The sequence below is a fragment of the Amphiura filiformis genome, chromosome 9 (genome assembly GCF_039555335.1).
Source record: "Amphiura filiformis chromosome 9, Afil_fr2py, whole genome shotgun sequence".
NCBI lineage: Eukaryota > Metazoa > Echinodermata > Ophiuroidea > Amphilepidida > Amphiuridae > Amphiura > Amphiura filiformis.
Genome location: NC_092636.1, coordinates 66,015,543 through 66,040,645, shown reverse-complemented (window position 1 = coordinate 66,040,645; position 25,103 = coordinate 66,015,543). Strand labels below are relative to the sequence as shown.

The window sequence follows — 25,103 nt, the reverse complement described above, 5'->3', positions numbered from 1 at the left end:
AAAAGCCTTTGAAACAAGGCAGTTCTCAACCTGTGTTCACAGTGACCTGGGGTGCAAGTTGTATTAAAATATCTTTAACATTAGAACAGAATTTAGGACTGGTAATAAGAATGTTCAGGTGACAAACTAAACAATAATTTTGTGGGAATAGCATAATTTCACCCAAAAGCACTTTCCACAATTTTGAATATATATTTCTTAATTGCAAAATTAAAATTTCCCTTACAATACAATACAATATACAACTGAAATTTAGAAAGCGCCTAAAACCAAACAATTGTACTAAGGTGCTGAAAAACACTTAAACCAAATAAAATTACAGTCCATAGGCAACATTAAACACATGGCATTTCGAGAGTCTTTTGAAAATATTGAAAATTATGTTTAATTTTTTTGAGTTAGACTATTTTTAACATCTTGATTCATAATAGTCCTAACTACATGAACAAAATACATAAGGCAGCTGTCATTTCTAATGTTAACCATGCAAAACAAAATAGCTGCCTTATGCATATGGTATGGCCATTGACCAACAATTTCAACGTCATGGAGGCCCCCCTAAACGACTTCGGAATAATTTTAAATTTGGTATGGGGTAATATTTTGACCAATGGCACATTTTGAGACTAGGGACAAGAAATTTGAGTAACACGAGGGGCAAGAGATGCACCCTACTGTTGGTGGAGAGATTTGTAATCCCAAGTAAGATTTAATTCCCAAGTATACAAATACCCCAGTACCTAAATTGCCCAGTCCTGTCTGAACCTCATTAATTTTTAGTACAACTTAGTCAAGAGATTATAAATGCTCAAAGTACATGTAGGCCATTTGGCATCAGGGACACTGATGTCTGTTGTGGCATAACGGTGGCATAAGATTGAGCTGTACCACTGAACATTTAAATATTTCGCTTATTTTTTATTTTGAATGTTTGAGCTGCAAATGGTTCAGAAACCGGAATTTGAGGACCAAAGATTTAACAATTGGGCACACACATACACTCTAGTACCAAATATTAAAATAAATCATGGCATTTTTGGTTCGAAAATAAAATTAACATGTTAACAAGTGTTTTCCTAATTACCTAGGTTAATAAATTAGATCAAATTGAGAAGTGATTTTATTGCTTTTTACAAAATACATTGTTGTAGCTGTGATACACAGTCTACTGTGCACTCAGTTTAGCTTGTCATGCAGCAAGCAGGAAATTATTAATTACTTGAAGATAATACAACAACTTTGACCTGACTACTGTACAACTACGGGGTGACCAAAAAAGTGTGTGAATGAATTCAGCATCAACAAATGCTTTGGTTCCCATATTTTGGATTAAGATGTGAGCTCTAATATTATAAAATCTAAAACAAATGGCTTGATTATATATTCAATGACCAGGACCAGCCACCAGGCAGTCTCAACATGACCACTGTCCAGTGTCCACTGTTCAAAAACATTTCAGATCAGTAACATCGGATGTAACATTGGATTAAGTTTTTAGCCAATATGGATTGTGTACACAAAGTACGGTACAAAAGGAAAAGATATACTTTATAAAATCATGCTGACAGTCTAGTAAAAGTTCTTCAAAATACCATGGAAAATATCACATGGATGGATGATAATCAGTTGGCCAATCATAACAAACATCTAGTTTGGAGAGGACAGGTTTAATCTTTCCTAGCATATTCTGTTTAAAAATATAAAAACATGCTAGATCTGTATGAGTTGATGCTACTCATACATAGCTTATACATGTAGTTGAGGTCATGCAATATATGCTTACTCTGCCATCTATTTATAGTACACTTATTTTGGTGCTTATACTAATATTCCGTTTACATTGGGTAAAAGTCGTACAATCGATTCCACTAAAGCCATAATCGACTAAAAACAGCTACAGTCTTCACGTAATTAATTATAATTCATAAAGTCGTAATTCCAATGATGACTTCATCATCATTCATTTGAAGTGAATTTGAATAAGATGGATTCTTCAAACATTAAAAAGCAAATTAAAAGGCCCACATTTTGGATGGAGAATTTGCTTAGAAGTTTAGTTATGGCAAAACAAACTAATCACTTTTCTGAATGTGAATGTAGAATCAAATTCAGCAGATCCAGTTTACACACCCACCAAAGAAATTAATTTATGCTAATCTACGGTCGTAATCCAAAATACAACTCTAAGTCGATGATGGCTTGATGTATAAGTTTTCAAATTTATACAAAAATGAAATTGATACATGCACTCAGTAGCAACCTGTATCCTCATGCCATTGATTTCTTAGAATTAATGTTCTGCACTACTTGCTGTGTTCGCATGCTAAACCGTGCTTGACATTTTCAATGCAAGCGATGCCATCAAGCTGACTGAGTCAATTAACATTATCAAGTCAAATCTATATAAATTTCCTTTTCCTTTTAATGTCCTTGCCTAGAGATCATAAAAGCTACATGCTGAAATCATAATTTCACTTGAACTGCCTGAGAGAATATTACTTTGATGATGCACCACTAGTATCTCAAAATCAATGAATACATGTACGATATATCAAATGCTCCAACTTGTTTGTCAAAATCAGTAACATTTTAGTTTTGAGATGACCAGATGACCAGATGACTGAACAGAAATTTTGGTATCATCAAAATGGCTAAACTCTCATTCATCTGTGAAATCATGAAGCTACATTTAGTTTTAAATATTTTATTCTAGACAACCAACAACACCTATAGTATTCAGCAAATTCATTCAGCAGTGTCTGTCTGCTCTTTCTGATTATCACAAAGAACTAGGTCACACGATGCTATGAAACTTGACCAGCGAATGAGGTGCCAATGTGATGACGTGATTCAATTATCTGATCATGAGAACCTCACTTCCATGATTACGCCATAAACAGCACCAAACGACAGACTGCTGCAGAACCTTGCTGAAAACTATTACATTGATTCATCCAATTAATTGTAATTCTGTTAGAATACCCTACCACTGTAAGTTTTCAATGCTGGTCTTTTAATTAAAGAACTAAGCATACAGATGCACATTAAATGGAATAGATGGTACCGGGGTAGGGCATTCGAAAGAATAAACAAAAATGATAAAACAGCAGATATCACATTTTGGGTCTCACACTCAACTTTCCCAAGCTCTCTACAATAATTTAAACTTTAGGCTATGATACTTGTGAATATTTATGTGGCATGAAAATTCCCAGCAGACAGTCTTGACAGTTACTATTTATGTAACTCAACAAGCTAGAAATGTCACCAGCTGAGCCAGCTAACCTGTTCATCAATGTTAACAATATTGTCCTCATCAATAGTTGCGTTCACATTGTCTGACATAAACCAGGTTGGCGCAAGTTGCTAGGAGTAGCAGTACTGTAGGCGCAGCCAGGAGTAGCGGCAGTGTGAATGATGGTCAGCGTAAGGAACGCCTGGCGTAAATCTGACAATTTACTCTTGACATAAGTCAGGAGTAGCGATAGATGTGTAATCTCCGCCAGGCGTATTTTGCAATATGAACGCCTGGCACCCGGTGTGAGTTTTTTGGTTGAAAGCTAAGAACTTACATTTCGCATGGTTGAAAAAGGTCATCGAAACACCAGAAGTGGTAACCAATGTTTATACGGACCAGAAATGAATGCTTGGTGGAACTGGTCAGCGTAGTGCTAGGAGTAGGCAAGTGTGAATACACGGTAGGAGTAGGGAAAATACCGTAAAACCTTGTCTACAAGCATATATAGTGTTTTTGATGAAAACTAAGTTCATACGAAACTAGTGTAAATATGCCATACAAAATATTGGTCTTGCAATAATACTTGTTCGTATATGCTTGGATGTTGGATCTGTCATTTATTTGCTCAAACTCCACCAGGATTAATTTAGCTTTCATCAGAATCACTCTATATGCTTGTAGACGAGGTTTTACGGTATCTATGGAATTTTTATCGCTGTTAGTGTAAGTTTATGCCAGGCGTAACTCAAAATATGAACATGACTATAATACGAGTAGGTGAGCATATAACATAATAACATACCCATGTTTCTTTCTTCCCTGCTGGGTCAACAAAGATGAGATGAGTAGTAGTCAAATACAAGGTTCCAACTGCCGGCTTGCGTGCATTGAACCGATCCAATAGACGCACACTCTCAATCTGAAAAGAACAATCAAAAATACAATAACTTGATCATTTAACTTTTACTCAATATTATTCAACTGATCAGTGGGTACGGTTCTTTGTGGATATGAGGGTACGGGGAGGTGTGGGCGAGATTCCGGGTGCATTTTCAGCCATTTAGTTTAGTTTCAGTGTGCATTCAGCCATTTTAACTTCCTTGATGGCCCTCAATTTCATGAAAATTTAGTTTAATAGAAAGGGTTTTTTTTAAATGCCAATTTTTCTTTGTTTTTTTAAAGCAAAATTCACAAAATTTTTCCAAAAATTGGTATAATTTCAGGTGTTTTTTTGTCAAAGTTAGTTTAAAGTCATGTTAGTTTTTCAGAGTCCCAGCCACATATCCTCACCCAAATCAGAGTTGACCCCCCCCCCCGATATTCAACTTGTACAAACACTGTATTACTGTCAAGCATGATATTTTCACTGCAAAAATATTGCGTTTTTGGAGAGAACCCATCATTAAAAGCGACATGAAAGGTCTATAGGAAGGAAAAATATTCACAAGCATGAAAATTTTGCGATTCAACTGCACTCATGAAATTCACAAATTTTTCATGCAAGCGAACATCAGGCAAGTGAATAAAAGTTTAGTTTCCCGGCACTGCCCGCATGACTTTTGCATTTTGTCATAGTCATTAAAAAGACAATTATTTGAAAACTGAGATGGAAATAATCAAAATTATAAACTCTCAAAATTTATGTAACACATGCCTTACTGATGATTTCAGCACTTTGTCTTAGTACGGTACTACATACATGTATAGTAGACTGTAGAGGATATAGTCAATAATGAAAATTGAAGTGATTTAGGTAATGAAATACAGTCAAACAATAATACAAGAGTCACCTCATCACTCGACAAAAAATATGTGACGGGAAACTTAACATCAACTTTCATTATTCTAGATCTATTACTAAGTGTCTCAGTCTGCCGGTGTTCCTGTATTATGTGTGCATACAAACAGGACATGTTCGAGTCATTATGTACAGTACTTACCCGTGTTCTCTGTGGTTCAATTCTGGTAGTACTAGTACATGACTTGCTTCTTCTTTTTTTGTATGATATCGCATTCATGTCTTGCAACATGATAGATACATTGGAAACCCATTTCAACATCCTTTGATCTTCACTAGTCAGAATTATAAATTTAGGTACAAATAAGTTTCCTGGAATAACATTTTTTGAAGTCCACCAATTACTGGAAGCTGAAAAAGTCTGGTCAAATCTGGCTAAATATAAGGGAAACTTTGCAGGTCTTTGACGAAGACCACAACATGATGTAATATTCCATGCAATATGACTATGATTAGACTTTGATGTAGTCTAGTAAAGCCATGGTGCAAATCTCCCTTGAGGAAATAGTGTTGGAACCCTTCGTTTACAACACATGAACCATAGATTCTACTAAGTAGGGAGATTTAGTCCCTCTGAACTGGGACGTGACTTTCACATAGGGTGTCCCAATATAAACAACCAAACCTTTATTGTACCCCTTTAATACATCTTTGTATACAAATATAGCAGATGACACAATAAAGGATTTTTAAAAAATTGGAAGATCAAAACGATTTAAGGGTCTGATGAGGGGAGGCCAGAGGGGTGTTTTGTCTATTCAAGTTCCTCATTATTTTTTTGTGGTTCATAAATGCATAGAGTTTGGATTTGATGGTTGGTAAGTTTACACAAAGTCCTTGCATGTTAAAGGGTTTCAGGCGTTAGCGCCCTAAAAGCAGCACATTTTGATGTATAGTACCATTTTTGCTGAACCATGAAATGGTCTCAGCCTATAGTAGTCTATGTTACTCCCTTCCTTGCTTCCTTACTTCCTTACTCGGCAACCTTTGGGTCTGAAATGGACATATCTCTAAATGCCACGAAGGTATGACCCCGTGAGTGGTGTCATATGAAAGAGGAAAACATAAAGAATATAATAAAACTATTTCCAAACGTCAGAGGTGATCCAGGGGTCACAGGGGTCAAAAAAGGTCATTTTAACCGAAAATGCTCAGATTGAGCTTAAATTTAAATGCAATGATCCTTATGACATTCCAAACATGTTTAAAACATTTTACAATTTATTTAAGGTCATTAAGGGGTCATAAAAGGGTCAAAGGTCAAGTTTTTAAAAATGCTCCAATTGATCTGAAATTTATATGCAATGATCCTTATGACATTCTAAACATTTTAAAAACATTTTAAGATTCATTTAATGTCATTAAGGGGTCATAAAGGGGTCAAAGGTCAAGTTTTCCAAAATGCTCAGATTGAGCCGAAATTTAAACGCAATGATCCTTATGACATTCTAAACATGTTGAAAATATTTTAAAATTCATTTAAGGTCATTAAGGGGCAATAAAGGGGTCAAAGGTCAAGTTTTCAAAATGCTTCAATTGAGCTGAAATTTAAATGCAATGATCCGTATGACATTCTTAACATGTTTTAAATATTTTAAAATTCATTTAAGGTCATTAAGGGGGTCATACAGAGGTCAAAATTCAAGTTTTCAAAATGCCAGCTTTCCACCACCAAGGTATATTAAAACGGCAATGAATCGCCAGTCATACCTTCGTAGCATTTGGAGATTATGTCCATTACAGACTCCGGGTGACAGTGGTATAGGCCTACCACAATATACTGCCGAAGCCACATGGTTCAGCTATGGTGCGGTTATCGCTCTAGTTTCAAAAAATGTTATGCTTTATCAAAATTTTCCGCCTTTTTTTATTTACTAATCCTTTTGTCGCCCCTAAGTTTTTGCCGCCCTGTTTTTGCCGCCCTTCTTCTTCCGCCGCCTTCATTTTGGCCGCCCTCTGCTTTTACCCCAGGGGGCTGGCGCCCCCAAAGCCCCCCAAAATACGCGCATGATTACTGTTATTGTGCATCTGCAGAAAGTATGTCATTTAATTAAAATAAAATAAATGTTGGTGATTTAACATGCACTACATCTGTGTACCAGCACACTTCAACAATTATTCCGCTGTCATTATATCAGAATCGTTTCCGCTTCACCAAGTCCGTAACTGATGCACAGGTACTCTCAGCCAATTTAGATTGTGATATATCTGAGGCCCTTAACAAGGCTTAGTCTAATCATTATTTCACAGAATGTACTATTCCCATTTACCTAAAATTATTATTTAAAGTTGTCAGTCTTGACAATTTCAATATTATTGCTGACCCATTTCAGCAACACTGTTTAAAACATTCACAGAAATTGAAAACAGCTGGAGAGCAATCATTTTGATACTCGGGTTTGATCATAGGTCTCCTTCACTATCTATGGTTTGATACAGCCTGTAGTATACAGTACATACTAGTAGTGTCTGTCAACGACTACCTGCAACCATGTTTCCACACCAGTACATGCTATTAACATCACTTTGTACTGTGCTGTCCCGGGGAGCAGTCACTAACTAATTTCCTAAGACAATTTTAATGTATAATAACATGATTTGATGAACTGTTTCAAAACTTATGTGTGGCTCCTTCTTTATTTATAAAGCTATTGTTGTCAAACCAGACTGATATTGCCAATGAAAGAATGAATAAATAAATACTGGTAAATAAACATATAATAAAAAGTAAAGTAAATGAATGAATGAATGAATGAATGAATGAATGAATGAATGGATAAATGAATGAATGAATGTATGCACAAGAATGAAGGAATGAAAGGAAGGAAGGGATTACAAATAGGACACATTATATACTAATTATACTGTAAATATAAGTATAACAAGTACATGAACAAATTTATGAAAGGAAGGAAAGATCCAGGTGAGATACATAAATTAAATTTATTTATGAGTACATAAAGAAAGATTGAAAGATAGAAAGAAGGAACAATTGAAGGGAGGGAGGGAGGGAGAGAGGGAGGGAGGGAGGGAGGGAGGGAAGGAGGGAGGGAGCAAGGCATTAGCCAGAGGGGTGTCCAGGTGTCATTTGGATGCCCTATTTTCAATTTGGACACCCTAAAATTTTTATAATGGAGTGAATAGGAAGTGACACCCTGATTTTGTAGAATAAGGTATTTTTGACCATTTTGGACACCCCTCTGGCTAATGCCTTGGGAGGGAGGGAGGGAGGGAGGGAGGGAGGGAGGGAGAAAGGGTAATGTGGTTTTTTTTTTGATTAGCCCTATAATAAGTGCAAATCATAAGCCAGTTCAAGCCCCTGCTGCCACCTTTGGGATGCTACAACTGCTGCTCTGGTGTTAGTTAGTTTGAAAAAAAAAACTTACAATTTTTATCATGTTCAACAATTTTATATTTGAACTCTGCAACTTGGCTGTCAATCACGTGCAAGTTAGCTTGACTCACTGTAAGAAACAATGATTGGCATAATTAGATAATGATAAATGAAAATATAGGCACAATATTATGCAAATAAGCTCATTGATATTCATAAATATGCAAATAATGTGACAAAAAACTATACAGCACATCAGGCCACCATACCCTATCACCATACCAAGATTGAAGTTTATCGATTATTGCATTTGAGCTGCACAGGGGGGACAGTAGATTACGGTAATTTGCTTTTGCCCGGACAGCCAACAGACAGACAGACAGACAGGCACCCACCCCAACAGGCAGCCAGCCAACCATTTGGATGAAACATGTATACATGCCCGACACATGTAAGTGTATTTTTGGTCAGACCGGCTCAGTGTTTTGTTATAAATTGCGTTGTATAGTAGTTGCAATCTCGCATTTTTGGTCAAAACAATTGTGTTTTTTCTCGAAGCCTATTGAAGATCAAGAGATCCCAAGCTACATGGAATTACCTCTTCTTTGAGGAATATGCTATTCAGAAAATCAGGTGACATTGGCATGCAGAAAATAGGGAATTTTGACCTTTGGCGAGGGCATACGGCACAGAGATCTGCAACATTTTCAGATCTGACCAATCATGTTTATTTTAATAAAATTGAATTTGAATTTGTGCAATAACACATGTTCACAAATGTGTGCATTCTACGCTGTATCTCACATAACATATGTGCAAAAAGGATGCACTTGTCGGCCACTACATGTGTCTCATTTCAAATAATAGCTAGGAGCAAATACCAGACTCATAACAAGTGTAGGTCACTTCAAATCACCTCTAAGTCGAATTATATAAGGAATGTTCTCTGTATTCCTAAACCATGTGACTTGGGATGATTTAAAGTGACCTCCACTAAGGAAATGAGTCTGGTATTTATTCCTAGCTATTATGTGAAATGAGACACATGTAGCAGCCGACAAGTGCATCGTTTTGATATGGATGTACATGTACACATATTAGAAGGAAAGTTCTATGTTTGAACAAAAACAATTTTTAGCTGGAAAATGAAACTTATCATACATGTATTAAGGGTCTCAAATTTCAAACTTGTTTGACTTGGGATCTCGATGATGCAGTTCATTATTAGAGCAAAAAGGGGGGGGGTCTGGGTGAAATTTTGACAAGCCCTATCTCCGAAACCGCTTGGAGTCGAGCACTATTTTATTTTCATGTGTTCATTATTGCCATAGAGATATGCTAGAAATGATTTTCAGCAAAATCTGAGGGGGTGACCTGCCAAGATTTTCATCAAATTGGTTGATTTGACATGGAATGACTCAGGTTTGCATTAAATCTGACATTTTCTTACTGTACCGTATCATATGCCTCTAGAGTCCTGCAAGCAAGACTTCAGTCTTTATCATAAACATCTACTGACCTGAAGTCTTGCAATGATACATAGGGAAGTACTGTAAATTTAAGAAATCCAAAGTCATGAATGTTGTAACTTGTATACATGCTTCACAGGATTGCGACGTTTGGTTATGTGCAGAACCTGGCACTTGTCAGGGTGAAACTCCATCATCCAGGTCTTTTCCCACTCTTGGAGTTTGTCAAGATCTTGCTGGAGTTGTATGGCATCGTCGTCATTACTGATGGCAAGTATATTTTACCTAATTTTTTTTTTTCGACAGAATTGGCTTGTAAGTTGTATATATCTGGCACACATTCATGACATTGACACTGGCATGGCAGGCATCTAGCCCGAAACATCATGGCCCTAGTTGTTCCTTCCTCTTCATAGGGCCATGAATGCTGTACGTATGTAGGTATGTGAGCATTCCTTACCTGAGCATGCGCAATATTCAGCCTCTCTCAGCATAGGGAAATCGCGCACCCGGCGCCATTTTGGAAATTCATTACCGGTAGTAAATTTTACGGCGATGTTTTTGAAAAAACATTTTTGGGGAATTAGATCGAGTTAAAAACAGTTCCAAAGCTTACAAGGTCAAGTCAAAAGGTTGAACTTGATCATAACCCGGAAGAGGTCAGATGATTCGCACATGGTCGCGGCAAATTTTGGCGACTTTCTAGTGGGTTTGAAAGTGACGATTTTGATCTATTTTTATTCGGAAATTACTCTCCAAATATCTAAATAACGGAGTTGAGCGGTAAGTTAAATGGAGCACGCGGTGAAAAAAGGTAGTTTTTTGTACATGAAAATGTTTGGTTTGATGAGATTGGATGGATGCCTTGCGCAAAAAGTGAGTGAACTGGGGACTTTGTGTAGTACTTAATTGGCGACTTTTGCCAGTGAGTGAACATGTTTAACCCGGCATGGTTTGTGTATACTAATTGAATGGGCTCATGCTGTGGATGCTGGGATAGATTCTCACTCTGTGCCGACTATGAGTCGGGGGAAGAAGCAAATTTGGACCTTTTCTATTCCTATCCCATCATGCATAGCGCTATCAGATTTTTGATATGATAGACGCATGAACGACTGTGGGCACATCGGGTATGATGGCGTGGGGATACAGGCCGTTTTTTGGCCATTTTCCTATTTGATTTTCTTTTCTAAATGTTCAAATTGATGGGGCGTAGTCCTATGACGCCACGTCATGGGGGGTAACTTGAGCAGGAGTGACCCCATTCTAATGATCAAGTGAACTGGCCCTCAAGTTTCCGCAATGATCTTTGGAATAGGGAGCATGCGCCAGCCAGTGCTCCAAAGGGTGCCTACTCAAAGACAAAACTTAAGCTGGGGATGGGGGCAGGGGGTTCATACTTTAGCAGGAGTGACCCCATTCTGATGATCAAGTGAACTGGCCCTCGAGTTTCCGCAATGATCTTCGGAATAGGGAGCATGCGCCAGCCAGTGCTCCAAAGGGTGCCTGCTCAAACACAAAACTTAAGCTGGGGGAAGGGGGGGTTCATACTTGAGCAGGAGTGACCCCATTCTGTTGATCAAGTGAACTGGCCCTCGAGTTTCGCAATGATCTTGAATAGGGAGCATGCGCCAGCCAGTGCTCCAAAGGGTGCCTGCTCAAAAACAATTTCCTGGGGGAGGGGGTGAATGTATCAGCTAGTGCTTATAATAATTAAACATTTTAAAGGGTGCCCCTCAAACAAATTACCCCCCCCTTGTATCAGTGAAAAGGTGTACTCGGGTGGGCAGTATCAGAACCGTGAGTTTTTCAATGACAAAAAAATAATAAGACACTTCAACACAAATTTCATTTTTTGGAATAAGTTTTTCTTTATTTTTGCATATATGCTGTTGGCCCTCACTGGTTTCCCAGGGACTGCCTTTTGAGGAGAGCGAGAGCAATCGCTCTCTTCTGCTCTCCTTAAATCGGAGAGTGATTTTTAGCTTTCCTTAGTTGACCATTCTCTCACTACATTTTATTGTGAATGTTCTAAACAGCTCTTGAAGGCTCTAGAAGAGCTATGTAATGCTCTCCTGCAAATTCCAAAATACAGTCCCTGGTTTCCATCCTCTGTCAAAGCTGGAATTTGCATCAGAAAACAGAAATAAAACAAAATGTTACTCATACATGTTCATTTGTATATTAGGGGGCTATCATTTTCTGCGGTGCTCCCAAATTTCCAAAACGGTAGCATCAATAAAATTGCGACCCCCCTATTTCGGCAACAAACTTTTATGACCCCTCTCCCCACCACCCACTGATACACCTTACAAGTCATGTACCGTACCCCCTGAAGAGGCTAAAATTGTATTCAGTCTTTTTGAATAAAGATAAACACACTATCTGTGGTCAAAACTTTTATGACCCCCTATTTTTCTTTCCAAAAAATTATGACCCCCTGTATATTTGGGCCCCCCAAAAAAAAGAAAATGATAGGCCCTTATATTCACATCAATTCAAATTCAATCAATCTAGGATTACATTTACAGTTCAGTACCAGTAAATAGCAAGTGCTTGTTTCTTAAAATTGTGTACTCACAATGCACAGTATAGGCCTATAAGCATTTTAATATGTGCATGCACAAAAAGTTTGTACAGGAAATTGGCTGAAAAATTGAGACATTCAAATTAGCATATCTCCGCAACCACATGTCGTATGACATTCATTTATGCCTCATCAGTTTTCTTTCATTTACCTCTTTAATATGAGATTACTTTGATGAGAATCAAAAAAAGTTCAATTTTTTTTGTATTATACCTAACGTATGTAGAAACGGGGCACCCTGAACTCATGTCACGGTGATGACGTCACACTGACGGCATCTATTTATAGGAAGAATTCAAAACACAGCGACGATAACAGTCACAAGTCTGGTCTTTTATATCCTCAGCAAATGTGATCAAAATTTACGAACATGCACCAAATATGTTTTGTTTAAGTCTCATCTTCACGTGAGGAATGGTAGGAAGTGGTATTTATGAGAAAAAGTGGTATTTTATGTGTACCCTGGGGGCTGGAAAGGTTTAAGGTAGACATCCCAGACCTTCAGCTTCGTACGGAGCGGAGAAGGACAGTCAAGACAGATCGTAGTGACAGTGACGGAGGAGTGAGTACCTCGGCATCAATCCCGGACCTGGCTGGAGGACCGGAAGACGAGGCACTGCACAGGGTCTAGGCAATGCAACATCATTCACGTCCCACCCCCCTGTACATGTATGCCGACCCTGGAATATAGAGTATTGACTTGTCAGTTGGCACACTTGAAAATCATAAACTGTATGTATGATATTAAAATTTAAATGTCATTAATTTGTGTTCTTTTCCGGCACTTTTTGATTTTTGACATTTCAGGCCAAATGTACCCCCAGCTTTCCCTTGACGGACTGAGGCCACTGCCCAATGAATGACACAGGGTTCCGATATAAAAAATGTATGATTTTAAATACATGCCCTGGCCTTGCAATTGCAGTGTACATACACACTGCACTGCCTGCACAGAGATTACATGGGCAGTCAGTGACACAGTCAAAAGTATCGTACCCGAGAGCCGCTACCCGGCGATTATCTGACCTACCTTTGGTGTTGTGATATGCTCCATTTTCAATCGGATTTGTTTCCAAACTAAATGAAATGTCTACTGCTCAATCACGGATATTTAGGTCCTGTAAGTTGAGTCAAATCATGATAAAATGAATAATTTTATCAACGACTACAGCTTCAATATGTACAGCAAAATTACGTACGGTCCCTTATGACTGTCTCTTAAACAAATGTGATATATCTTTTTCTGTTGTTTGCCTGCATCAAACGATTGAGTTCACTTTGAGTAAGAGACTGAAGGGTAGACTTGTAGGTTGCCAGTTTTAATGTTAACCTGATATAGAAAAGATCCTATTGACGAAATCTAGTAAATCCCTATACATTGATAAAGTGACAAGTGAACATCGAGTGCTCAGAAATAATCTGGTTGCTCTACGAAATAGGCTAGGTATAAAAATCAAAACCACTACATGTAATCCCTCCAATTAGCTCCTGCTGATTTCCCATTATAGAACTATCACAAATTGTGCCAACAGGTTTCATAATAACATTATTACCGGTACCAACAATAATTTCTATCTTTTGGATTGTCTGCTGTGGTTTATCATTGGGATGGGCTTGTCCAGCTGGAAGTGTAATTGACCAAAGGGGGTAATTATCAGTAATTGGGCCTGGATTAATCCCTTTTTTCATAGCAAAAGCCAACTATACTTATTAAAAAGTTGGGGGGGGGACTTGGAAATATGTTGGGGAGGTGGGGACATAACATTTTTGGAGTTCTGAATAGGGGGGGGGGCGGTTTAAGAAGTTTTTGGTGTCATGAATGGTGTCGCGTGCCCTCGCGTGAAGTGTTCCAATGAAGCTCCATGGGAGATGAGGATAGTATTTTGATCAATACTCCATGTCAGAGATAGGTCTATTGTTGAAAATTGTCTTGTCTGTAACTTTATTAAATTTCGAGGTTTGTGTCAGATCTGGTCTGCTGAAAAAGCTGCAATATCTTTGTTTTTCTTTAGTATTGACATTTTACACTCATGTTTCATGAAGTACTGATTATTATCAGTATCACTGTATTTTGACCATTTTTTATATCAGTTTCTTTACAATTTAAAAATCATGTGTCATTCCAATTTTAGGCAGCTAGCGGAAGCGGGAGAATGACCGGAGGGGGGCTATCTTCTCTAATTGTTTCCATGGGGGACATCCCAAAATCCTAATGGATGGCATGGCATTGAGATGGGCTGTTGTATGTTGGGTATATTAATGACCCATCACCTATTATCACCGCTAGTGTGTCCAAAGCCTTTTGGAATCACACTGTTCATGACAGTCAAGGGTGAAGTTAAGCGGGAGACGGGAGCCATTTGGCCCAACTCTGCAATGGCCCCCTGGTTCCATCTCATTTGTAGTTGACCAGGGGACACTCACAAAACTGGCCCCCTGGATACTGAACCAAAAAGTATAGAAAACTAGTGCTTATTTAACCCATCCAGCATATCTTTATCTTTATTGGCCCCTTGGTAAAGAGCTGTAAAGGGAAGTGGCACTGCCTTGGTTTCTTCAAATCTTGGTGAACCACACGCCACTTTTTTGGCGAAGTGGCCCCTGGTTCAAGCTCTCTTATTTTCACCCTTGATGACAGTAGGCCTACTTACATTGAAATAGGCCTAAATAGGTAAATTGAAAGTAGGCTTCATGTACGTATCATGTTCGATGTGAATCTTTTTTGTCAATGTCACCCTTTAATTACAGGTATAATGATGGGTCACACCATAATACAGTAAAAATGGTGTAGAGAAGGGTTGAACGGTATGGTCATCGGGTGTTTTTTTTTTTGCACGTTATGCAACATTCTGAAGTCTACTTTTATAGCACCCCCGTACAAATATAAATATTTCCCAAGACCACCCCCATGTGCACCGGCTGAGGGGGAGGGGTTGGCAAGGGAGTGATTTGGCTGGTCGGGGGGGTAAGCATTTCTTGGCTCGTTTGGAAATTTAGCTCTGGGTGCCTAAATAGCCCGTTAATTATAATGAAAAGGGCCCTTGGGCCACGAAGCCGAAAGAGGCACTCCTTTTTTTATGAACGGGGAGAGCTAGGGGACCGCTCATTATTTACAGGGAGGGGGCCGGGAAAAATGTAGGGGGGCTATGTGATTTTCACTTTAACAAACAGGGGGGGTTATGTGATTTTATTTTTCCTGATAGGGGGGGTCAGGTGAAATTTAATATTAAATTATTCACTATGATTATGATTCACTACAATATTTACCTCATATTTGGCCATTTTAGCCACAAAAATGTCAATTTTTGCGCGCTTCGCGCGAATTTATTCCTACACCATATTTTGAGTTTATAGCTTCAATATGGCAACATTTTTGTGCGCTTCGTACGCATTTGTGTCATAAACTTAATACTCTCTCACCAAAAAGTGCTGGATTCAGTCGACAGATGTATTGTGACAAAACTTATGATTTGCATCTTCCTTTTGGTCTATTTTAGACCCTAAATTAATTCCATTTTTTAGTATCAAAAAACCATTCTGTGAGTAGATCTGCGAGACGTGCCCTTGTAAATTCTGGTGTTTTTTTCATCTTGAACTTGAACACGAATGTCAAAAATGAGAGTTATAATTCCATCCATTCTATAATGTAAATCATAAATATGAGTGCTAGGGCAGCTCCTCTGATAGCTTCTGATGCTTGGAAAAAGCATAAAACTTGTATACTGGATCAAAATACTGGGACTAAATTAACCAAAAGTTGTGAAAGCCATATGCATCATCCTTTGGAATGATTTTAGGGCACATATTGTCCTTAATTTGTTCATTTTAGCTTTTTTTTCGCGCGCTTCAAGCGCATTTGTCCCTGTAATGTTCTTTTAGTAGCAGACATACTGCAGTTACTGTCCGTTTTCCTATACACAATGGGCTATTCCAGAAAATAGATGCACACCCCCTATAGAGGAGTTCGGATATCCGGTCTTTTTGTCCAGTCGTGATTGTTGGAAATCCAGACTTTTAAAGTGCCCAAAGGCAAAACAATCCGGCAGAAAAATAGTTAAAAATCAGAAATCCTCACTTTGAGAGCTAATTTTCAACATTTCCGTTATTTTTCCTTCATTTTTTTGGATTTCCAAGCTTTTTCCAGTAACATTGGCAACTGGAATTCCAGTCGTTTTCAGAAAGCAGACTTGGAAATCCGGACATTTCTTTGATTGAAAATTTACTCCTCTATAGGGGGTGTGCACCTATTTTCTGGAATAGCCCAATACACAGTGCTCTCACCATTGACGCGTGACCCCTACAAATGATCTACGTTGGAAGAATGGGCACGTGTATGGCAAGCCAAGGGGGCCAAAAGCGTGGAACAGCTACGCGTAGCTTCTTTCTCGTTACGAGCAGCTGTTTGACCAATCAAAATAGTCAAATTTAATCACGTGGTTGGGTCGTTAGCTGCGCGTAGTATAGTTATAGGTATCCTCTTTCACAATTATTATCTTGTAATTAATTTACGGAATTAGCATAGATAACGCACGGGTAAAGGAGGCCAAATCACAGCACGTGTCAAGAGAACATGTTGCTAATGCCTGGCTAAAATGACACAAAGCATATTTATTTAGTGTTTCCAAGTTTACACCGTGTTTAATAGCAAGTCACTTTATACTCGGCCTGTATTAACGGTGCAGGGGATATGAAGGTCAAACAACAACAACTACTGATGTAAAGCGCTGTGTAAAGATATTGCAGGGAAAGCGATATCACATGCCACTGTGTAAATATGGAGAGAGTAAAATGGGTCATCAATTTTTTCGGAACGGGGAGGGGCGGTTCCTAAATTTACAAAAAGTCGGCGTCAATAAATTGCGGCCCTCACTATTTCGGCATCAAAATGTTATGACCCCGACACCCACCACCGATACACCGTACCCCTAGACAGGCTAAAATTGTATTGAAATCAGTCTTTTGAATACAATAAACACACTATCTGTAGTCATCTTGTGACTCCCTACATTTTGTCATTATCAATTTATGACCCCCTCCCCTATATTTTTCTTTCCAAAAAGTATGACCCCTATATTTGGGATCCCTTCCGAAGAAAATGATAGCCCCTAAATATAGAACAATCATCATTCTGTTCAGATATTACTTTAATAGCACCTATACCATTTTTTGCTGATATACTACAGATATTTTCATTTACAAAAATTAACAACGTAATATTTGTGAGAGAGGATGTTTACATCAGCTCCACGTGTTTAAAACCGCGAATCTGATTGGTTAATAAGCTGCACGTAACGAGAAAGAAGCTGCGCGTAGCTAGTCCCACGTTCTGAGCCGCTTAGCTTGCCATACACGTGCCTAGTTAACATCACTGTGTGAAAAATAACCAGCCAATATGTTAGCTATTCGCTACTTGCACGGTTCCGCCATTATGCACTATGTGCGGGGAGAGCCTCGAACTGGCAGCATACATGAATGGGAATTGAACTAGTCATAACGTTCTGTGTAAGGTTACATAATTCTTCCTTTCATGTATGCTGCCAGTTCGAGGCTCTCCCGCACATAGTGCATAATGGCGGAACCGTGCAAGTAGCGAATTCTCCAAACTTCTAGCAAATATATTTCTCTAACATGACCTAAAATTACAGTTAGGTTAGATGTTCAGAAATAGTCGCACTTTTGTAAAATATGAGTGAGGGCAAGGCATAGCTAGCCAACTCCCCGTGTTAATTGAATGGAGATTTGACCGAAAATATTGGTATCGGACCGCTCACTTCTGAAGGATGCCACAAAAAACGGTACAAGCTACATTTTAACTATTCTCTGGCAATCATCATGATGAGTTTCTTATATAGTATGCCGAAATTGGGTACTGTAGGTGATTGACAAATGGTCGCACTTTTCTGATAAATAAGTGACAGTGAACATGAAATATCAGCGCCCATAAACCCAAGTTAGTAGCTAGTTAGTGGAGGCCGTCACGGGACTGATTATTGATTATTGAAGTGCCTTATTAATAGATACGCACGATTTAGGGCAAGAAAAACAAACCGGGACACTTTTGGAGACATCATCATCATCATCATCATCATCATCATCATCATCATCATCATCATCATCGACATCATCATCATCATCATCACTTTCTACATTTTTTCTAAACAACATAGGGCCTACCGTTTTAATAAGATTTTTTTCTTGAAATGCATGTAACTATAATTATTGTTTAGAGCGTGATGAAATAAAACATCACGATTTTCATCACAAAACAAATATAATGCATAAGAAATCGTTTGTTTTAGAGCGTGATGATGAAATAAAACATCACGATTTTCATCCCGAAACAAAGTAATACATAAGAAATCAATTTTTCGTGAGTGATGAAATAAAACATCAAAATTGTCATCACGAAACAAAGTAATACATGAGAAATCGTTTGTTTTAAAGCGTGATGAAATAAAACATCACGATTTTCATCACAAAACAAAGTAATAGGCTTACAAAAGAAATACATTTTTCAAGAGTGATTGAATAAAACATCACGATTTTCATCACGGAACAAAGTAATACATAAGACATCGTTTGTTTGATTGCAATCAACCGCGACAGTTCGTCTCACACACATAACAATGCACTGCGATCAAATAGGTTGATGACAACATTTGATTGAATGGACTGCACTGCGCCATGATTACGTGCACCGGTTCAAATCCTTTGTTTGGAGCCAATCAATAATTTCACGTACAGCCTCTATGCAAATTAGAGTTTACACACGCTGCAGCTAGCTGGGGTAATCGACCGAAGCTTGTTGCCGTTAGTGATCGAATGCATGAGCTTATTTGCTTTACTGAATCGATTTACTGGATTAATTTCCTGTTAACTGGGTTTAATGCCACAAAGGTCGAATCGCCTTTGCCATGGACCATGACTGCATCATGATCAGTGGGAGATTTGGAAATTTTGCCCCCCCCCCGGCTCGGTGACTCCGATACATCTCTCTCAGTGAAGTTTAGCATTGAAATAGCATATTTTCTGGGGACAGCTTGGAAAAAAACTTGGATTACAATTGTGGGGAGAGGTGTGTCTTCTATACGAAGAGCCAGAGGTGGCAATCATGTTGCTATGCCCAGGGGCCATCAAAAGGTGAATCCGGCCATGGTATACCAGCAAAATGTATTTCTCGATGTGAGGGGGGGTTACGTATTTTTTGGCAGCAATAGGGGGGAGGGGTTATGTAATTTTAGATGCTGCTAATAGGGGGGGGTTGTGTAACTTTATGAACTCAATTTTGAAATCCTCTCGGCCCCCCCTATAAATAATGAACGGTCCCTAGGGAGGGTGGTTGGTAAATTTGATGAAATTCCTTAATTGCAAAGGTGATATTGAAAAATTGAAGAACGGTCATGGTTACCCAATCATAGTATGATAGTAGGCCTATTGGACCTCAGCCCTCTCCCCCACCCCCGGAAAATATAATTTTGGGGCCAGATAGAAATCTCTAAACTTGTGCAGTTTATTGAATTTGGCAACTGGCATAGCATTTCACAAAATGGCGGCGCCCGGAGGTGGATTTTCTTTCGGATCTGGTGCTCGTCCTGGTGGTTTTTCCTTTGGAACGCCAAGGTAAGTTTGAAAAATAAGATTTAGTAACTTGTACTCCTTATTGAATTGATCAGTAATTCAAAAATTCTAGATTTACTATTTCCTATTATGCTGAATCAGCTCAGAATAGACGTTCGCTTTTCGTATCTCTTTCCTTGTTGGAAAGGTATAACGTTGAGGAGATAGGAACATGTACCGTCATCCGGGACCTACTCTGCCATGTTTGGCTGAGTAACGGTACATGAACACGGTCTTTTGTGCCTATGTAAATTAGTCATTGTGTAAAGCTGTGTTTATACCCATGGGTTGCTTATCATCAGACTGAATCCTTGACCGACAGAGGGTGTGTGTCAATATAGGCCTACGTGTCGCTTTTGAAAAACAGCGATTTATGCGCATGCTCAGCAGGCAAATACAACGGCGATTTAGTACACTGATCATGCGTGCGATTCAGATTTCTGCAAAAGCGATTGAGTATAAATGCGTCTTTAGAAATGACTGGCGATTGTGTGTTCTCAAGTGGGTTTTATCATGTTAATTAGTGACCTGACACACATTTGTATTGGTTCGATCAAGCATTGATTTTTTGTACTGGATCGCTCAAGCATCTCCAACAAATTTTTCATGTAAGTGCCTCTGGCCCTAGTGGAAGTAAAAACGGATACTATGGCCAGAGTTCTAGGGCTAGCTCAGAATTAATTTGAACTGGTGCCTAATTCGTCACCCATTCAATTCATGCATTTTTTGTAGTATCATTCATTCATGCATATCGCATGTACATATACATGTTGGTATGAAAGGTGAATAAAACATGGCAAATTATCTTGTGTGAATAATTAAGTGAAAAAATGATGTGAATAAAAAGGTATTTTGCTCAACTATGAAAAAAGAAAAAGAGAAAGGCAAAATTAATTGTAAAAAGTTATCTCATATCATTTATTTTAATTTATTTATCAATCATGCATTGTCATGTCTGCTTCTTCTTCTTCTTCTTGGTACAGTTCAACACCCCCAGTGGGGAAGGCGAACCGCAAAATGGTGTGCGCTTAATGGTTGCTTCTGAAGTTCTGGTGCAGACTTATGACAACATGCCTTTGAAATTTAAAATTAACCAAATTGTGTCACAGCCTATGAGCCAATTTGATGATTTTGACACTAACAAACTCCAGGCAGACCTCGGAGTGGGAAGAAAAGTGGCAAATGAAAATTAATCAAGAAAAAATGCTTTGTGCTCACTTGACTCATAATCATATGAATTCAAAAATCTTAAAAAACACTATATAGTATATACTGATACCGGTACTCACTTGTTTACCGCTCCACCTCGCTTTCTGATGAAATCCGATGATGCAGATGTGGGATGAAATATCAAGTATAAAGTCAAATATTTGTTGAGAGAACTGTTTAAAATCTTTTGTTTATCATTAATTTAAATTTTAGGTATGCCAGGTGAATTTAAATTTGCCATCAAACTGCATCATTTTATATATCAAATTAAAGCCCTTGAGTAAAGAAAGCCAAAACTGAAAACCTTTTGTCATAGCTCTTTCCGTGGCAAAGTTACATCTTTTCAAAGATCGACTTTCATCAAAAAGATTCTGCTAGCAAAATTCCCCAAAAGAGCATTACGGGGTGTTTCTAGATCTTAGTCTCATGATGATAGCAGCTTTTTTTAATGGAACTGCTATCAAAATCCCTCTAAAATTCCATGTGTGAGTGTCTCATCACCATAAAAAAATCATTGGGTCAAGTGAAGTAGAAAACATATTTATGTAGGTTTCCTTGACCGACCTGTTCTTGAAAAAAAATTGAAATTTCTATGTAAATATGTATTGTGTTTGGTCCCCGGTCTAGGCGAATTTCGCTGACTAGCAAATGTGTTAACTAAGGTTTGCCTGGCAATGGCATACCTATAAATTTCATGTTTAATTGTCTAAATTTATTTTCAGTTCAACATCAACAACCAGTACTCAGCCAAGCACAGGTGGATTTAATTTTGGAAGTACTACAGGTACAGCTGCTGCCGCTCAGCCAGCTGGCTTTAAATTAGGTGGATTGACAACAGCTAGCACAGCTAGTGGACTGACCTTGTCCACTCCTTCATTAGGTAAACAATTTATGGTTAATATTGTGAAGTGTACAGCTAATCCAGCTATGCAGAAGTCAAGTGCAGTGAAATAAAATGTTCTTCAGCAAAGTATGCCATTTTTCCGTTGCTATTGTTATTGTTCAGGCAAGATACATACAGGAAAAGCTTTGAAGCAATTGGTTCAAGGGTGACAGTTTTGGCAAAATGGAGCAGTTACATTACTGTGGATGGATGAAATTGTTCTCTTGACATTGGCGCATTGTTACCAGAAACAAGTGAAATGGGAAAGTAGCCTATCAATGGTGGGTTCAATTTCCCATAGGACAAAAAATAAATCTAATTCTGCTCTCCCTGTGCTCATCTGGTAAAAGGCAGGGCAGATGATCCATCAGGCTTCCCGTTAGTGTGCGTCATTGCGTCCAGACGCGTATTTTACAAATTTGGACGCAAATTCACATGGCTAATCAAGTATTTTAAGCGTCCATGTCACATGGATTTGGACGCAGACAAAACTTCAAATTTTATCATTAATTGATGATAAAATAAGAAATTTTATTCTTTTATATTTTTAAGATAATAAAAGCCCCAAAATTTTGACCCACCTGCTGAGAATTGAAGTAAATTCTGCAATATTTGTAAATGCAACGTCAGGAAATCGTGCACTTTTTTTTTTTTTTTCGAACGATCGCTGTACAGCTGTTTGATCAGTCCCGATTGATTTGTTTACAAGCAAGCACATGCCGCTAACGTGCGGTGTTTATTTAATTATTTATCACAACCTGACAATATTCAATTTTTAATATTTTAAGTTTATTTTCTCATAAATAATCTAGGTTTCCTTTATTAGTATTATTGTTACGATGAATAAAAGCAATTTTAAAGACAAAATCCAAATGATAACCCTTTTTTGTATTTTTTGTGGCAGCGCGTGTTTTAGTTTTTGTAGCATCAACAGCACGTTAATTTAAAAATAGAAACGCGGAAGTGAAAGTACAAACGAAAATTGCTCAAGATTGACAGACTTTGCTCATGTTTTTGCACCTGTTTTTGACCACGCTTCGGACCAAAACTGACACAGAAATGAGAAAAATTATCATAGCGAATGGAGATGGAATATCACGCTAAAAATGCACTTTTATTTTTTTAAACAATCAGCATTTGATGAGGTGTAGACCCAGGGTACGTGTGTATCGTCATAATCGTGAATTTCAGATGGACGCTTTAAAAATCTGTCTGGACGCAAGTTTTGCAACCTCGTCAGCAAACTTGCGTCATTACGGACGCACATTTTTAAAACCTTAACGGGAACCCTGTGATCCATGATAAAAGACCTTGTTACACTCGGTTCAAATCAGGGTATTAAGCCAGATCGTTGGCTTCACTTGCCTGTCCTGTAAAGATGCCCCAACCAGCTATCTATGGCGACTGACCCCTTCACCAGGTCACTTGTGCCTGGCCGAAGATTCGCCAGCATTATCTTCTCCCAGATTGCTTGTCAAATGCTTGATCTTATGCTTGATGCCGACTCTTGTACTCTGATCACTGAGTGAGCATAACTGATTGTGTGTGTGGGGGAAGGGTGTTGCAAGTGTGTGTTTAATTGTCATTTTAGACAAAGGCTGCTGTGCTTCTCAATCAAGTGCATTTGTAACAATTTGGTTTATATTTCATCACTTATTTGTCATTTTACTCTCATTTTCAGGGGCTACCACAACTTCTGCTCCAACAGGCTTTGGGCTTGGTTTAAATGCTGGTAAACCATCAGGTTTAACTCTTGGAACCGGTACAACATCTACTGGGTTCAGCCTTGGAAGTATTACTAGTACACCCTCTACTGGTTTGGGGTTGGGTGGTACTAGTACAGCAGGACTAGGTGGGACGACTACATCAACAGGATTCAACCTTGGTGGTGCAACTAGTACCGCTTCATCAGGGTTTAAATTAGGAGGAGGATTGGGAGGTGGATTGGGAGGTGGATTGGGAGGAGGATTGGGAGGAGGATTAGGGACTACATCAACAGCATCTGGATTAACGCTTGGTGCAGGTAAGAGGCCAATACAGGGCTTTGTCCCCATCCAAAATTTATCCCCAATTACTACAAGTATTGGCAAATATTATAAGGCCAAAAAAGAAGGTTTGTCACTGGTCTTACAGGAGGTTGGAAGGGAAATGTGGTATGCTTTTTCCCCCCTGAATGATTTTACATTTATTTTCGGACTACTTGATGATTTTGCTAAAACCCCAAAAAACAAGAAGAAAATAACAAGAAAAAAAAATTAAGAAGTATATATCTGCACAATTTTATGAACATTGAACACGCACAGTTGACCAGAGACAAACCTTTTCTTGGGGGTCTTAAAGTGAATGTTTGATTTTTATATCACTCTTAACTCAAGCCTCAAAATAAAGTTGGCCTGATGCCTTAAAATAGACTAGGATCCCTGGATTTCTTTGAGGGCTCTTAAGGGAAGGGGTATGAACGTTTGGACAGTATTTAATGGGTATTAGAGCACATCAGACATATCGAATCGCATTCTGAATACGAAGAATGTCCTTCTGATATCAAATAATTTTGATTTTTTGAAATTTGCTATGTATAAATACACATTTTATGGCAAATCATTAAAAATTGATATTTTGATATTTAACAGTACTTGAAGTAAACTTTATAAATCTGATGATTTATACTTAAAGTGTATGTAGGTGGGATGAAAAGCCCGACGATCAATTGAAAATTTTGACCTTTAAGTAATAAGATATGGATTTTTTCCTAAAACACCCAAAAAATAGGTCTTTTGGGAAAAAAATCCATATCTTCAATATAAAAGGTCAAAATTTTCAATTGATCGTCGGCTTTTCTTCCCAGCTACATACACTTTAAGAATATATCATTAGATTTATAAAATTTATTTCGAGGACTGTTATCAAAAATTTGAAAAATATCAAATTTTAATAATTTGTCATAAAATTTGTATTATATCGTGAATTT

General features: G+C 38.2%; 2 protein-coding genes across 5 annotated transcripts in view; one reads left to right on the top strand and one right to left on the bottom strand.

The window, feature by feature from the left end:
- The window catches only part of LOC140161333 (phosphatidylinositol-3,5-bisphosphate 3-phosphatase MTMR8-like), a 32,542-nt gene extending 18,920 nt beyond the window's left edge, over nt 1-13,622 (bottom strand). The window contains exons 1-2 of one of the 3 annotated variants that reach the window (XM_072184815.1): nt 13,457-13,622; nt 4,041-4,157 (exon numbers count right to left, since the gene is read on the bottom strand). In XM_072184815.1, coding sequence (XP_072040916.1) covers nt 4,041-4,157; nt 13,457-13,480 — 141 coding nt within the window. In that variant the 5' untranslated portion in view covers nt 13,481-13,622. Of the gene's footprint in view, nt 1-4,040; nt 4,158-5,178; nt 5,277-8,422; nt 8,483-13,456 lie in introns of those variants that run through there. The other 2 variants (XM_072184816.1, XM_072184814.1) reach the window with 2 other exon arrangements.
- Nucleotides 13,623-19,939: 6,317 nt separating this feature from the next.
- LOC140161331 (uncharacterized) overlaps nt 19,940-25,103 on the top strand; it is a 31,149-nt gene continuing 25,985 nt past the window's right edge. For both annotated transcript variants that reach the window (XM_072184813.1, XM_072184812.1), the window contains exons 1-3: nt 19,940-20,046; nt 21,975-22,132; nt 23,817-24,158. In XM_072184813.1, coding sequence (XP_072040914.1) covers nt 19,973-20,046; nt 21,975-22,132; nt 23,817-24,158 — 574 coding nt within the window. In that variant the 5' untranslated portion in view covers nt 19,940-19,972. The remainder of the gene's footprint in view (nt 20,047-21,974; nt 22,133-23,816; nt 24,159-25,103) is intronic.